This window comes from Amblyraja radiata, chromosome 28 (genome assembly GCF_010909765.2).
Source record: "Amblyraja radiata isolate CabotCenter1 chromosome 28, sAmbRad1.1.pri, whole genome shotgun sequence".
NCBI lineage: Eukaryota > Metazoa > Chordata > Chondrichthyes > Rajiformes > Rajidae > Amblyraja > Amblyraja radiata.
Window position 1 is genome coordinate 9,205,414 of NC_045983.1, and position 14,821 is coordinate 9,220,234.

General features: G+C 42.0%; 1 protein-coding gene across 5 annotated transcripts in view; it reads right to left on the reverse strand.

Annotated features, from left to right (window-relative positions):
- The window catches only part of ulk2 (unc-51 like autophagy activating kinase 2), a 96,706-nt gene that overhangs the window by 15,546 nt on the left and 66,339 nt on the right, over nucleotides 1–14,821 (reverse strand). For 4 of the 5 annotated variants that reach the window (XM_033045732.1, XM_033045735.1, XM_033045731.1 and 1 more), the window contains 6 exons: nucleotides 9,857–10,002; nucleotides 8,828–8,908; nucleotides 3,531–3,802; nucleotides 3,228–3,421; nucleotides 2,172–2,281; nucleotides 455–607 (listed from right to left, as the gene is read on the reverse strand). In XM_033045732.1, the coding sequence (XP_032901623.1) occupies nucleotides 455–607; nucleotides 2,172–2,281; nucleotides 3,228–3,421; nucleotides 3,531–3,802; nucleotides 8,828–8,908; nucleotides 9,857–10,002 (956 nt within the window). The remainder of the gene's footprint in view (nucleotides 1–454; nucleotides 608–2,171; nucleotides 2,282–3,227; nucleotides 3,422–3,530; nucleotides 3,803–8,827; nucleotides 8,909–9,856; nucleotides 10,003–14,821) is intronic. The other variant, XM_033045733.1, reaches the window with a different exon arrangement.

Here is a 14,821-nt window from a genome sequence, read left to right on the forward strand (position 1 = left end):
AATAAAAGCTGTTTGATCACTTTGAATAATGTCTGTTGGATAATCATTTAAAGGCCAACTGTGATCCCCAAGTCTTTCTCAGATAACACGTTGAGGGAAGTTTAGTGCAATACAGCATGGAACAGGACCATCGGCCCACCAAGTCCACGCTGACCTATCACAACTTATCACACTTTAGCATGCACTCCCTGCACACAAGGGACAATTGACAAAGGCCAATGGACCTACGAACCCGTCCATCTTTGTGATGCGGGAGGAAACTGGAGCACCTGGAGGAAATGGAGAACATGCAAACTCCATACACACACACACACACACACACACACACAGGACCAGAGGTCAGAATCGAACCCCAATCTCTCGGGCTGTGAGGCAATAGCTCCTCATGCCTGTAAAGACCGTAGGGGGATTAGTATTGTGTACAATTTACATTGTGACAGCAGCCAAGACTTACCTGACATTGTCCTTGCTCTGGTGACCATGTGGCTGCTATGGGGAGGGGTGACACTACTTGGTGGTGAGCCTACAGTGAACACCACAGTCCTCGGGCTCACTCCTATCACCATGGCAGGGGAACCCATTGTCAGACCACAAGCGCCTGCAGGAGCTAGGCAGAAAGAAAAATAAATCATGCAAACAGGAGGAAATAGTGCAAAATGTGCAAACTGCAAAAGGTATCATCAGAGGACATACAAAACAGAATCTGCTGACACTTTGTGCACTATTTCCACTGCACCAAATTAACATGCATGAACTAATTGGGTTATAGCATTCTGTTGCACCAAACACATCTCAAATGATTCCCATGAGTTTCTGATGCTATTAGGCTGACTGAGTGGGTAGAACACAAAACCAGATCTATTAAGCTACAGAAACAAGGAATTGCGGATGCTGCTTTATAAAAGATACAAAGTGCAGGATTAACAACATTCAGGCAACATCTCTGGAGAACATGGATAGGCGATGATTCGGGTCGGAAACCTTCTTCAGACTCTGAATTTAAAGAAGGGTCTCAACCCGAAACTTTACCTATCTATGTTCTCCAGAGACGCTGCCTGAGATACTCCAGCATTTTGTGGCTCCTTCTTATCAAGCTGCAGTTGCGCACTCAATAAAGGAATTATGTTTTCAACTAAACATAAAACAAACTGCTGGAGGAACTCAACTGGCCAGGCAACAACTGTGGAGGGAAATGTTTTGGGTGGAACCCCGCTTCAGATTGATGCTGCCTGACCTTCTGAGTTACTTCAGCAATGTTTGTCTTTGCTCAAGGCCGCAGCATTTGCAGTCTTTTTTGTCTCCAGTTATGGCTTTAGACAGCCCATTCTCCTGGATAACAGGAAGGATCTGAAGTGGAAGGTAAAGTTGCAATGCTAGAAATCATTCAGGTACATGCAACAAAACTTAAGCTATCCATTCCATTTCTCTTGCACTAAATATTATTCCCTTTATCATGTATCTGTACATTGTGGACGGCTCAATTGTAATCATGTAATGTCTTTTTGCTTTCTGGTTAGCACACAACAAAAGCTTTTCACTGTACCTCGGTACATGTGACAATAAACTAAACTCAACCATTTCTTCACGGGTGCCACATATTTTTTTCTTTGCTTTTTTAAAGCTTGTTTCAGTGCTCCCCTCTCCTGCAGTAGTTGACATGAACTTATAATGCAGGAAAGCTGCAGCCCTCCGATACTTTCTCATTGAGCCATTTCTGCATGCACGTATAACAATATGAAGGTCTGCGTTAACTGTAAAACTCCTTATTTACAAGCCAGTTTAAAATCAGCTGATTTAATGCACAATAGGGAGCTGTGCCACAGCTGGGTGAAAAGGCTCCTTGACAGCACACTGACCATCAGTGTTGGATAGCCTCCACACCAAAACATCCATGCAATGAACAATCCTCTAACGACAGCCTTTGTAAAATAAATCAAAGGTTTGAAGCAGCAGCTCCAGAGTGAATACGGAGAAGATCACCTGACTGCTCTGTTGGTCGAGTAAGACTAAAAATAGAAATATGAACAGCCTTAAACAAAAGGGCAGGAAGGTATTTATAAAATCTTTTTATGGAGCAGAGACATGGTATCAAAAGCCAAATGGACATCATTGCCACAAGGCTAGAATTGAAGAGATATTATCACAGCAAAATGAGGAGCAATTATCTTTACCTATATCCATTGGACGCTCGGTATTCAGACTGTCGTTGCTGCCCTGATAGGTATGGCCTCCAAATGTGGTCTTTGTCACTTGATCAGATAATTTTCCAGTACTTACAGATCTGCAAAAAGATTCAAATTTATTTTTAAACCAGGTTTAATGTGGTCTTTCCTCTGTTGATTAAAGAACTTTGAGCATATATTTGCCAGAATATTGGGGTTATTTGAGGGGAGCATTTTTTTAATAACAATAACAAGCCTTTACATCGATTCAGTCCGAATCTCAGGATGTTGTTAAGGCATTTACAGCCAATGAAACACTTTTGAATGTAGACACGAATGTAAAAAAAACCCAAAACCAGCCATTTATAAACCATAGCCCCACCATGAGATATGTGACTGATAACTTATTTCAGCAATGGTAGGGAGAATGTCACTGGTTTCCTTTGATCGGAGTGAATGGTCCCAGGGTGACAATAACAACAGCTGGTTCCTGGGTTTGTGCAGCAGCTCCTCAGCTGTGAGGATTTCTTCAGCTCTGAACCAGAGCTGGCAGGACTTTATTTGAAGAAGTGGAGACATAAGGAACTGCAGATGCTGGAATCTTGAGATAAACACAAAGTGCTGAGCTAACTCAGTGGGCCAGGCAGCAGGTGTGGAGGGAATGGACAGGCGATGTTTCGGCTCCAATCTGAAGGAGGATCCCAACCTGAAATGGAGCCCGTCCATTCGCTCCACAGATGCTGCCTGACCCGCTGAGTTACTCCAGCACTTTGTGTTTCCCTGATGGATACCACAATGTCTTGCGGCTCTCTCATCAGGACGAAGCACCTTCAAGTCAGCATCCTCAGTTTCTTGTCTCATCCTCAAGTCAGTTATAGCTTGGACCACATGGACAATAAAATTCCTTTTGCGCTCTCTCCCAATAGTTAGTACAAGATTGGATCCAACCCATCAAGCCTCTAGAAGCAGTGTTCTTCTTGCCCAGAAGGTATATGTTTTTTTTTTTAATACAACAGAACATGGCTTAACATCATTTCCAGAGACAACAAATAAAGAAAATGGTACCTGCCAAAAGTAGTTTTGTTCTCCTCAGAAGCTGTACGTTTAGAACTTGCTTGTGGGTGACAGATGCAGAACTCTCTGGCCTCCAGCATGGCTTTCGACTGTATTGGTGGACTCTCAGTTAATTCTTGCTGTGCAGCCAAGGCAAGCAAATTGGAAGACGCTTGAGTTTTAGGTAGCTTGAGTGGAGCAGTAGTCTATGGTAGCACACATATGTTAAACTGAAATTCATCTGAAAGGCATTGGAACACCTATCCGAACTCGCTTCCATGGAAGCAAACAGCATAACCATTAACGTTCACTCACCTTTGTTGGCGATCCAATGATAGTGGGCAAGGGAGTTTTATGCAGCCAGTCAGAACTCCGCGGAGATGTTCCCATGTGTTTTGTTGGGGAGGTGCCGAGGCTGACTGGTCTACCAGGCTGTGGAGAATGGCTACAGCCATACCCTGCAGACGGAGGATAGACTGGCTCCGAGTGCTGCTTACGGAGTTTTTGTTTGCTCTGGTAGATATCAGTAAGAGTTGGGGCACTTTGGAGTCTTGCACCCAGTAAGTGTGATTGAGGAGATGGTGAACCTGGAAACAATATTCTTTATTTAGTCTCATAAAATGGAAGGAAAACAAATAGCAGCTTAAATCTCCACAAATGTGACATCACAGTGAGAAATTTCAATGTTAATTATTTAAACCTAATCAACTGAGTCATGAATGTACTTAACTTACTGTAGATCACAAAATAGCTTTTTCATTACAAATATCTTTTTCATTTCTTATTATCAATAAAAAAGTTAATAGAATTATTGGCAAATTATAACCAGCCATATTTAGTTTAGTTTTGCAATACAGCATAGAAACTGGTCCTTCGGCCCACCGAGCATGCTGACCATCGATCAACCATTCACACTAGTTCTATATTATCCCACGTTTGCATCCACACCCAACATACGAGGGACAATTTATAGAGCCCAATTAACTTACAAGCCCGCATGTCTTTGGGATGTGGGAGGAAACCCACGCGGTTACAGGGAGATTGTTCAAACTTCACACAGACAGCACCCAAAATCAGGATAGAACCTAGACCTCTGGCGCTGTGAGGCAGCAGTTTTACCAAGTGTACCATTGTGCCACCACATTCACATACAACATTTTCTAAAATATTTGATGCCGATGGTTGTTAATAATACACACAAGAATAACAAACAGGAATTCAAAGCTATTGTGTGGTTAATTATTGTTATTTATTAGGTGTCTGTGTGATGAAGGTGAGGTAGTGCACGTTTTGTTTGGGTGGACGGGGAATATTTGAAGAATTATATCCATGGATCAAAACTCTGAACATCTTTTTGAGAGATCTTAATATTCCAAGTTTGCAGCTCTTACAGATAGTACTTGAGAAGTTCTATAAATTACACTGCTTTTCACTTAATGTTGAAAATACAAAGTTAATTATAAGCAGTTTATAAAAAGTTCTGAACATTTCATCCCCAACTGATACTAAAATGTCAGTAATTGCACTTTGAAATAAAATTTATCTAGAAAGATTGCAAGATGTTTGATGTAAATGATGCTTTATTTACAAATTTCACTTTGCTTTTCACATTTCATCTTGAACTAGCTTACTTCATGCAAGATAGCAAAAAACATATAGGCGATTCATGAAATTATTGTTTTGGAAACGTCATTTTTTTTAGCTTATCAGAATGCAGCAACATTCTCAAAAAACACCCACTTCCCTGAATGACATCATCAAGGATACATTTTCATGTTTACTGTGGGCAGTTTTGTTTTTAAATGGGATTTAAACTTATCCAGTTCAGTACAAAGTCAAGGGAACTAATAAAATAAGGTCGTGTCCCCAAAACCGGATTTATTCCAGTCTTGCGATTTATATTTTTGACGTGGCAACCAAGGTTACAATCTCTTTGGTATTCACATTGAAGAAGTGTTTTCAGGCAAGATCTGTCAGTGATCAAAGGGTAGGTGACCAGAAACCTGGACAAATAAATATTTTTTATGAGAGGAGGGAAAGATCCAGATCAGATGGAGATGTGGGCAAAGGAATAGCAGATGGAATTTAGTGTGGCATTTTGGTATGTTAAACCAGGGCAGGACTAAATAACAGGACCCTGGGGAATGTTGTAGAACAGATAAACCTCGGGATACAATGGTTGCCTGAAAGGGGCAACATAGTCAGATAAGGCAGTGAAGGAGGCGCATGGCAAGCTTGCATTTATTGGAGAAGGTATAAGTACAAGAGTTGGGACGCCATGTTTTAGCTGCACAGGACATTGGTGAGACAGCGCATGGAATATAGTGTGCTGTTCTGGTTGCAGACCATAGGAAGAATGTGATTAAGCTTGAGGTGTGAGAAGAGACTGGGATAGGTTTTCCCTTGTGTGAAAGAGGCTGAGTGGTGGGCCTTAGAGAGGTTTATAAAATCACAAAAGGCATAGATAAGGTGAATGGTCATAGACTTTCTCCCAGGGTAGCGGAGTCTAAAACTAGAAAGCATAAGATAAACGAGGAAAGATTTAAATGACTTTAGAGGCCAGTTTACCATGCAGAAGGTGGTGTATATTTTAGTTTAGTTTAGAGATACAGCACGGAATTAGGCCCTTTGGCCCACAAGTCCGCGCCGACTAGTGATACCCGCACACTAACACTATCCCACAGACACTACAATTTATAATTTTACCGAAGCCAATTAACCTACAACCCTGCACGTTTTGGGAAATTGTGTGGAAACCGAAGCACCCGGAGAAAATCTACCCAGGTAATGGGGAGAACGTACTAACTCCGTATAGACAGCACCCGTGATTAGTTTCGAACCTGGGTCTCTCGTGCTGTAAAGGGCTTGTCCCAATTACAGAGAGAGAAGGGGGGGGGGGGGGGGGGGGGGGGGGGGAGACTTTTAAGAAGCCAGACAACTTTTAATAAGCCAGAGGTACACAGCTGTGAAGTTTAGCGGGCATTTAACATTACCAGTCTGTTTTTCTTGGTTCTGAAAACTCGTGCTTACGTTTCCCCCCCCCCCTGCAATGAGCCAATTAAAATGCCCGGTCAGCAAAGGAGATTTCCTACGGATACCTCGACGACCTACAACGACATGGCAACCCCACTACCACTGCACTACGACTTTAAAAATATCGATTTTCTCCATGGCGACCAACATGTTGAATAAATTTTGTGCGACCATACTGAGGCCGCGAATAGTTACCACCCTGCGGGAACTTCTCTCGACCATGAAGGAGACTCACCAGAGAACACCTACGAACATGTGACGACCATGTGGCGAGCGCAGGCAGTCTCCTGAACTCGCAAATAAGGTCGCCTAAGTGGGACAGGCCCTTAAGGAAGCAAATCTACTGCTGGACCACCGTGCTGCCCTTGCTTCATTAACATTCTGCACAGATGCACATTGCTGTGATCATTACGTATATATGAAAAGAACTACCAGAGGAAGTGAGGGAGATGGCTACAGGTTCAACATTTTAAAGACATTTAGACAGGTTCAAGGATAAAAAAGGTTTAGAGGGACATGCGCTAAATGCAACCAAATGGAACAAGCTCAGGAAAGCACCTTGGTTGGCATGGATGAGTGGAGCCGAGGGGCTGATTTCCATCCTGTATTACTCTAAATTTACAGGAGGAGATTTGAAGACACAAACATGAAGTGGTAGGTAATCTGTTTCTTACAATAATCTTAAGTTTTCCTACAATCTTCCTACCTGCATTAATTGGCTTTGTATTGTTGTGTAGCGACACAAAAAAAGCTGGAGTAACTCAGCGGGTCAGTTAACATCTTTGTCTGACCCGCTGAGTTACCAGCTTTTTGTGTCTATCTTCGGTTTAAACCACCATCTGCATGCAGCTCCTTCCTACACGTTTTGTATTGTTGTGTCCTACCCACTTAATCCAATGTTGCCATTTGTACATCAATGAGTTTCCTGATGTAATTATATCAGACTTTACCCTGACCACTGTGCAGATTTATAGTCAGCCTGTGAACATCTGCACAGAACGTGTCCTCTTGTCCCCAGTTTAAATTTCCCTTTCAAGGCTCACTTTTCCCTTCTCCCAAGTTAATGCCAAAAATGTTGTAATATTGTCAGATTACAAGGAAATTAAAAAGAGAACATTAATTATATTAAATTATTAATTGACATGTTCCTTGCATCCTAGTTTAAGTTTTTCCCCCTATAAATCACCAATCCATACATCATTATATGTTCATAAGAATAAGTGGTCCTAGCTTATTGTAAACAATAATTCATTTTCAGAATGTGCCTCTTCCATGGTCTGCCATTTTTGACCCCCCCAGGGAATGCCAGAGAGAAGGTGGTGGGCAGAGGAGGCACTTTAGTGTCTTTCCTTGATTGTTTGCAAATGAAAGGCAATAATATTTTATGGTCTGCAATTTTTGCTCAAAGAGAAATCAAATATTCATTTGAACATAAGCCACAAATTGCCGCTTAGAGATATTTGGCGTGACTAATAATGTCATATTTCTCCTCCTCCATTTCCCACCCCCTGTCACAGTGCAACAGTGCCAATATTGGCCCAACTCCCTATTTTGCAGCTTCAAATCCCACTCACACCGAGCAACAAGGTTAATATCCAATCTCTCCATGCAACCCTCATGCTGTTACCTCACTCGTGTCCTTGCTACAGCACATCACCAATCTCTGCAGCAGATATCAACAGAAGATGGAATCGGTGACCTCCCTTTTTGTCAAATCTCTGTAATTTGCCAACTAACGACCTCTCCAGTGTTAACAATGACCCATGGAATAGTCAAATATATTGAAACTCTCTCCATGGTCGTGGCTTCAGTGAACAGCCCTACTAGAAAAAGACACCAGATCCAATGTCCTCTGGGCCTGGACAGTCAGTTGATTTTATGCACTATAATACTTTGCAAAGAGAGTAGCAAAGTTCATTAATAGACACAAAGGGACAAAGTAACTCAGTGGGTCAGGCAGCATCCCTGGAAAATGTAGATGGGTGACACTTTGGGTTGGGGTCCTTCCTCAGACTGACCTAACCTGAAATGTCACCTATCCATATTTTCCAGTGATGCTGCCTGACACACCGAGTTACACCAGCATTTTGTTTTTTTTTGGGTAAACTGACATCTGCAGTTCCTTGCATCTTCAAGGCTCATTAATGTTTAACTTTCCAGAAAATTCCAGTTTCCCTACTGTCCCAGCGCCTTCACAAATATTGGTTCTTAATCGTTGTCCTCAATAACATCCAAAATATCAGACACATTTGACTCAAGAATTTGTTCGACAAGTCAAAATATTGGATGTACTGTGATGGAATGAACTAATGCAGAGCTTGTCCACTTATCGTGCAGAAATCTCTCATTAGATAGAAACAGCAGTGCCCAATGAATGCATGAACTGTTTGAAATAATGCTATTGAATATGGAAATGGTTCGTCACCTTGATGCTATGATCACATAAATGAAATCAAGTACTCTCATGCTGAACGGGTTGGGAATGGATGTCTAATCCAATACATTTTATACCTGTTAATTCGCATTTCACAGAGCAACTGGTATGCAAGAATTTGATTCTTATTTCTTATAATACTCACCTGTTGGTGTTCTGGATCTTGATTCGTGTCCCTGGGGCAGACCACAGCAGCAGTGGCTTAGCTGTTCAGGGATGGTGCCAACTGCGGAGATGCAACCATTAATAAGATGCATTTATTCTAACATTAATGCACCATCACCTAAAAATTTCAATTAACTTGAAGACTTTTTAAAGCGAACTGCGACTTATTTTTACAAATGAAGAGTGCGGAAACTGTGAATCCATTAAAGTAAAACCCTCCAAAAAAGTGTTAAATTAGCGCTTTGAATAACTTTTCACAGTGAAGGTAATTGTGTTGTAAGGGAAACAAAATTAGTTATGTCGAAGAGATTTGTGAATATTTAGACGAACACAAAGACAGTGGAGAAAATAAAGGGACTTAGATAATTAAATCTCTACCTGAACTTACTTTTCCAATGTATTAAAAAATAATAAAGTTGAAGATGAATGAAATATAATGTTCAAAAGGCTCAGTTTCCAGATATTTCTCCTCAGGATTGGAAAATTACAAATGGCATTAAATCATTTGATCAGGGAAGGAAGAAAAACTAGATTCCACAAGCCTAAAATCGAAAACTAAATAATTCTAGGGGCAGCAGTAACTGCAGGGAGGTTATTGGTATCTATTTACAGAGGTAGGAGAAACGTTGAGGAGGTAAGAATTGATTTGATAGAATCAGCATGGATGAGTGACAAACACAACATGTTTGAGGACAAATATGATGATTTAAAAATAAAAAGAGAGCTAAAGTGTTGGAGTAACTCAGCGGGTCAGGCAGCATCTCTGGAGAACAAGGACAGGTGATGTTTCAGGTAGGAACCCTTCTCTTCCCCTCCGCGATTACAGTTGTTTTAAACAAATATCTGTAGTTCCTTGTAAATAACATCCTCTACAATATGAATTAGCCTTGCAAATACGCAGGGCAAATGTAGGACATACTGTCTACTACATGATTTTTGCTGCAACTTGTAATAGAAATCTGACATAGAAAACCTCTAATACAATACTGAACGCATTCCGTTTACCCACCTAATGGTGAAGGGGAATAGGGCCTGGACGATCCAGTGGAGAGTCTCCGATTGGGGTTTTGTGGTGCATCAGCTGCGGCTGGTGACCCTCCTGTTGGCTTCATGAAACCCATTGGGCTTGTGTTAGATCTCTTTACCATTCCCGACCTGAGAAATTCAAGAAGATAACAATGAACGCAGAACAACATCGATTTGCATCATGCTGTACATCTCAGGCTCCTTCACACAAACACTGATTACATTTAGACTTTAGAGATACAGCGTGGAAACAGGCCCTTCGGCCCACTGAATCCACGGCCACCCAGCGATCACCCCATACACTAGCACTATCTTACACACGAGAGACAATTTACAATTTTTTTAATTATACAGAAGCCAATTAACCTACAAACCTGTACGTCTTCGGAGTGTGGGAGGAAACCGGAGCACCTGGAGGTCACAGGGAGAACGTACAAACTCCGTACAGACAGCACCCATAGTCAGGACCAAACATGGGTCTCTTGTGCTGTAAGGTAGTAACTCAACCCCACTGGTGTGTCACTGTGGCACACGCGTTTCATGTGGGCAAAAAATATCTTTAAAAAAAGGAATGCACGGGTTTAGGGAGGGGGCTACACAGAATGGATTACCACTGATGATGAATGAAAACCATCAGGGGCCAGGCACACAATAGACTGCAAATGATGAAATCTGAAGCAAAAAAAAAGAAAGCCAAGGAGGAATAGGTGATGGTCTGGTTGGGACCCTTCATCTAGTCAGAAAGAGTAGAGGGGAAGTAGCTGGGATAAAAAGGGTGGGGATAGGAATGAAGAGGTGGGGAGAGAACTCTACCCTCCCCCCCCCCCATATACTTGCTCCCTCACAGCGCCAGAGACCCTGGCTTGATCCTGACCTAAGGTACTGTCCGTGTGGAGTTTGCATGTTCTCCCTGTGACACACATGGGTTTCCTCTGGGTTCTCCGGGTTCCTCCCACATCCCAAAGACGTTCGGGTTTGTAGGTTATTTGGCCTCTGTATATTGCCCCTGAGATTACAGGAAGTAGATGTGAAACTAGGATGACATAAAACTAGAGTGAACAGATGCATGGAATCGATGGGCCTGTTTCCTGCTGCATCTCTGAACTCACCTGACCACCAAATTCCCTCAACAACTCTCAGGGGTCCCAGAAATGGAGTGTTAGAAAGGTCTTGCAGGATCATAGGTGGTTGTAGAGATACCATGGGGTAAGGACATGGAGGAGCTGAAACTGGAGATGAACTTTAAAAGTGAACCTTTACCAGACAGATGATCCATTGATGATCCACCAGCGCTAGGATGGTGCATGAACAGGTAAATCATCAGAGAATCAAAATCCAAGCATCAAAGCCTTGGTTGGCTCCTATCTACATCGTGAAACTTTCCTCTGTATTCTCCATTAATCCAGCCTTTTTTGGAAAAGGGGGCAATTATTTCTAGAGTTTCACTTGTGCTTGAAATGGCAAGTTATCTCACAACATTCTTGGCTTTTTGAGCTCTTTAATACATCTTAATGTGGTCTTATAGAAGTCTAGTTTACCAAAGCAATGGCAATACAGGAGTAGAATCTGGTTTTAAATTTTAAAAAAAGGTACAAGGCGCTGGAGTAACTCAGCTGGTCAGGCAGCATCTTTGGAGAATATGGATAGGTGACATTTTGGGTCGGGACCCTTCTTCAGACTGATTGTAGTAGGTGGAGAACGCTGGCAGAGGGGTGGGAGATGGGATAAAAACCTGGTGATACAGGCGAGTGCGGGGTGGGGAAGACGGAGGGTTTGTTTGGCAGTTTTATACCATGACTTGGAAGCACCCGATTCCACTGACATTACAACACAGAAGCAATTAGCAAAGAACACGAATTGAACATTCTTGTGGACAAGGAGAACATCAGCTTAATAACCCATGTAGACAAGTTTTCACGGTGCATTTCTAATGACTGAAGTAGCATCTGCAGGCAAGTCAATCTCCTTCTTGACATCGACGGCCTCTTACTCTACCACTTGCGTTATGTATATATATATTCCCTTGCCGTTAGAAAAGTCTTCCTGAATTTTGTGCAATTATCATCTCGCTAAATTTCTAGCTAACGGATGATTTGTCCTGTGTATACTACATTCTTTTGCAGATTGGCAACTGGTTTTTAACGTGGGTTTGCGGTAAAAGCTGACCTCAGATCCTACCTCCAGGTGGCACAACACACAAGTTCTGTCTCTATCAATGCTGCCGCCCTTTAGGATTTACAGTTGCTGGGTTTAATAGATTTGACACAAAATCTATTTAGTAAACTTAGAAACATGTACTAAATTTTCGTATAGGGAAGTCCATGTTGACGTGGTTTTTCTCTTTCACATATATATATAAAATATTTTCTATCTTTATTCTGGACCCCCCCAGCAACGCACCCACCCATTGTGAGAAGGATCACTGACTTGTCACACACTCCCAAGTCACTGCAATGCCTCGCTACCTTGCTACCATTCAGATTGCTTTACTTTGTCATGAACAAGCCTCTTCTCGTGGCACCTTAAACATCATAAAAAGGACCAGAAAATTAAATAATTGGAGAACCCCCAAGGTGGAAAAAACTCCATTGTATGGAAAATAGTTGAACTGTATAAAACTAGAGAAATAGAATGTAAATGCTCAATATATCCCATTGATATTTCTGACTGCAATTTGAACTAAGCAAAGCAAAAAACAAACGGTTTAACAACATACTGAGACTTGTTCAAGGGTGCCTTAAAACTAATAAAGGAAACTAAGGTTTTTTTAACTCATTTTACCAAATGATATCATGTGCCATTATTGAGCAAATATGCAACATTGCAAAATCGCTTTATCTGCTCATTGCTATTCTGGGGACTTGCTGTAGACAGTAAGACTCCATTAATCCAGTAGGCTTTGGACTTCAGTGGTACTGGACCAGCGGATTTTACAGACTGTTTGATGCCATTCTTACAAGCATTATTATATTGATACTCAAACACACTTATAATTCTCATTTTTTTGGAGGGGCAGAATTTAAAGGAGATGTGTGGAGCAAGGATTTTTTTTAGAACATTTTTTAGAGTGGTGGGTGCCTGGAACATGCACTGCCAGGAGTGGTGGTGGAGGCAGGTATGATAATGATGTTTAAGAAGCTTTTAAAACAGACACATGATATGGAGGGATACGAATCAGGGGCAGGCAGATGAGACTAGTTTATCTTGGCATCATGTTTAGCACAGATATTGTGGGCCAAAGGGCCTGTTCCTATGCTGTAATGTTCTATGCTCTATGTACAAGTGCCTCAAATCATCATATTGAGTATTTCAACATTTTATTTCAACACATTACTATTGTGCAGACTTTGGACCACAAATGCATTTTAAGCTACAGGATGCACATTAACATACGGAAAAGTAAATGATTTATTTTCAATCCCAACTGAGGTTCTGATGGTGTACTTGCATAACAACGTCACTGGTGGAGTTATAAAGGTCCAAACTCAGTGGGGTATCTTCATCTCAACTAGCTACGGCTGCAACCACCTCACATGCTGTAAACTTCAGATAGAAACTTCATGTTTTAAAATATAGAGTAAAACTTACGCTTTAGATTTTGGGAAATGGACTTCCTAGAAAGGCCAATATTTTTTGTTCATCTTGAGTTCAGTTGCCAAGATGATAAATTGTGACGTGGGAAAAAGTATTCAAATCAGACAGGATTTAAGTGTCTGCTGTGTAATTTGAAACTTAGTTAGAGAGGACCACACAGGTACGTGTTACACAAAGACTAGACTAAAGCGGCCTTTTCACGGGGCGACTTGACGCAAGAGTTAAACGGAGTTTAACATCGTGGGAACCTCGTGCGATAACAGTGCGGCATTTGTGGACCACCGTGGACCACCGTAGCGCTACGGCAGTAATCGTGATCTTGGTCACTCGGGAGAAAATTCAAGAAAGTTTGAATTTCTCCAAGAGTGACTTGTACACTTGTGGTTGAGTATTGCAACATTATTGAACGTAGTGGCCAGTGCGATATCCGATAACTCTTGCGGGTACCGTGGGAACTCCTGCGAACGGTGAACCCGGAAGCTGGACAGAGGGAACAGAAGGTGAGTAAAAATTATCTTATGTGGGATTGAATTAAAAAATAAATAAAATAAAGATTTGCATCCGCATATGGACATCAACTATTCATGAGTATGTTAATGAGATTCAAGAAAATAACTATAATCTTTAAAAGGGACTTTAAAAGGGACTTTCTGAAAGGTTACGCATTTTATGGTCCGTGAGAAATTTTCACATGTACTTCTTTGAGAGATACAGGTCGGAGTCCTCGGGTCCAGGGGTCCGGAACGCTACCAATCAATGTTGTACAGAGCCCCGTGTAAGGAGTGAACTGCACATGCTGGTTTAAAACCAAAGACAGACACAAAAGCTGGAGTAACTCAGCGAGTCAAGCAGCATCTCTGGAGAAAAAAAGCTGATGTTTCGGGACGAGACACATCTTCAGACTCAATTCCGATTAGGCTGTCTGAAGAAGGGTTCCGGTGTTGGGGGAGTCCAGAACCAGGGTCCCAGTTTTACAGTCTACCATGGGAACTCTTTAACTCAGTAAAGTAAAGTAGCCTTTATTGTCATTCAGCGCACAGGCAGCAGTTGACTGTTGCTCTATTCAGTTTCCCAGGGGGTCGGGACGGGACTGGAGTTGGGAGAGAAAGGTGGGGGAGTCGAGGGAGAGGAGGGGGGACAGATGGGGGTGCTTCATTTACTGACGGCGGGTGTGTCACTGAAACAGGCAGGTGAGAATTTCACATCCACCTTGTGTGTTGCCTCTCTCTCTCTCTCCTCCCTCTTACACAGGCTGAGAGACTCTGCCTCTGGGAGTGTACGTCTCTTCACCCCCACTCCCACACACAGTAAGACCGAGGTACTGTGCTCAGTCCATCTGTGTCTCCCACATACA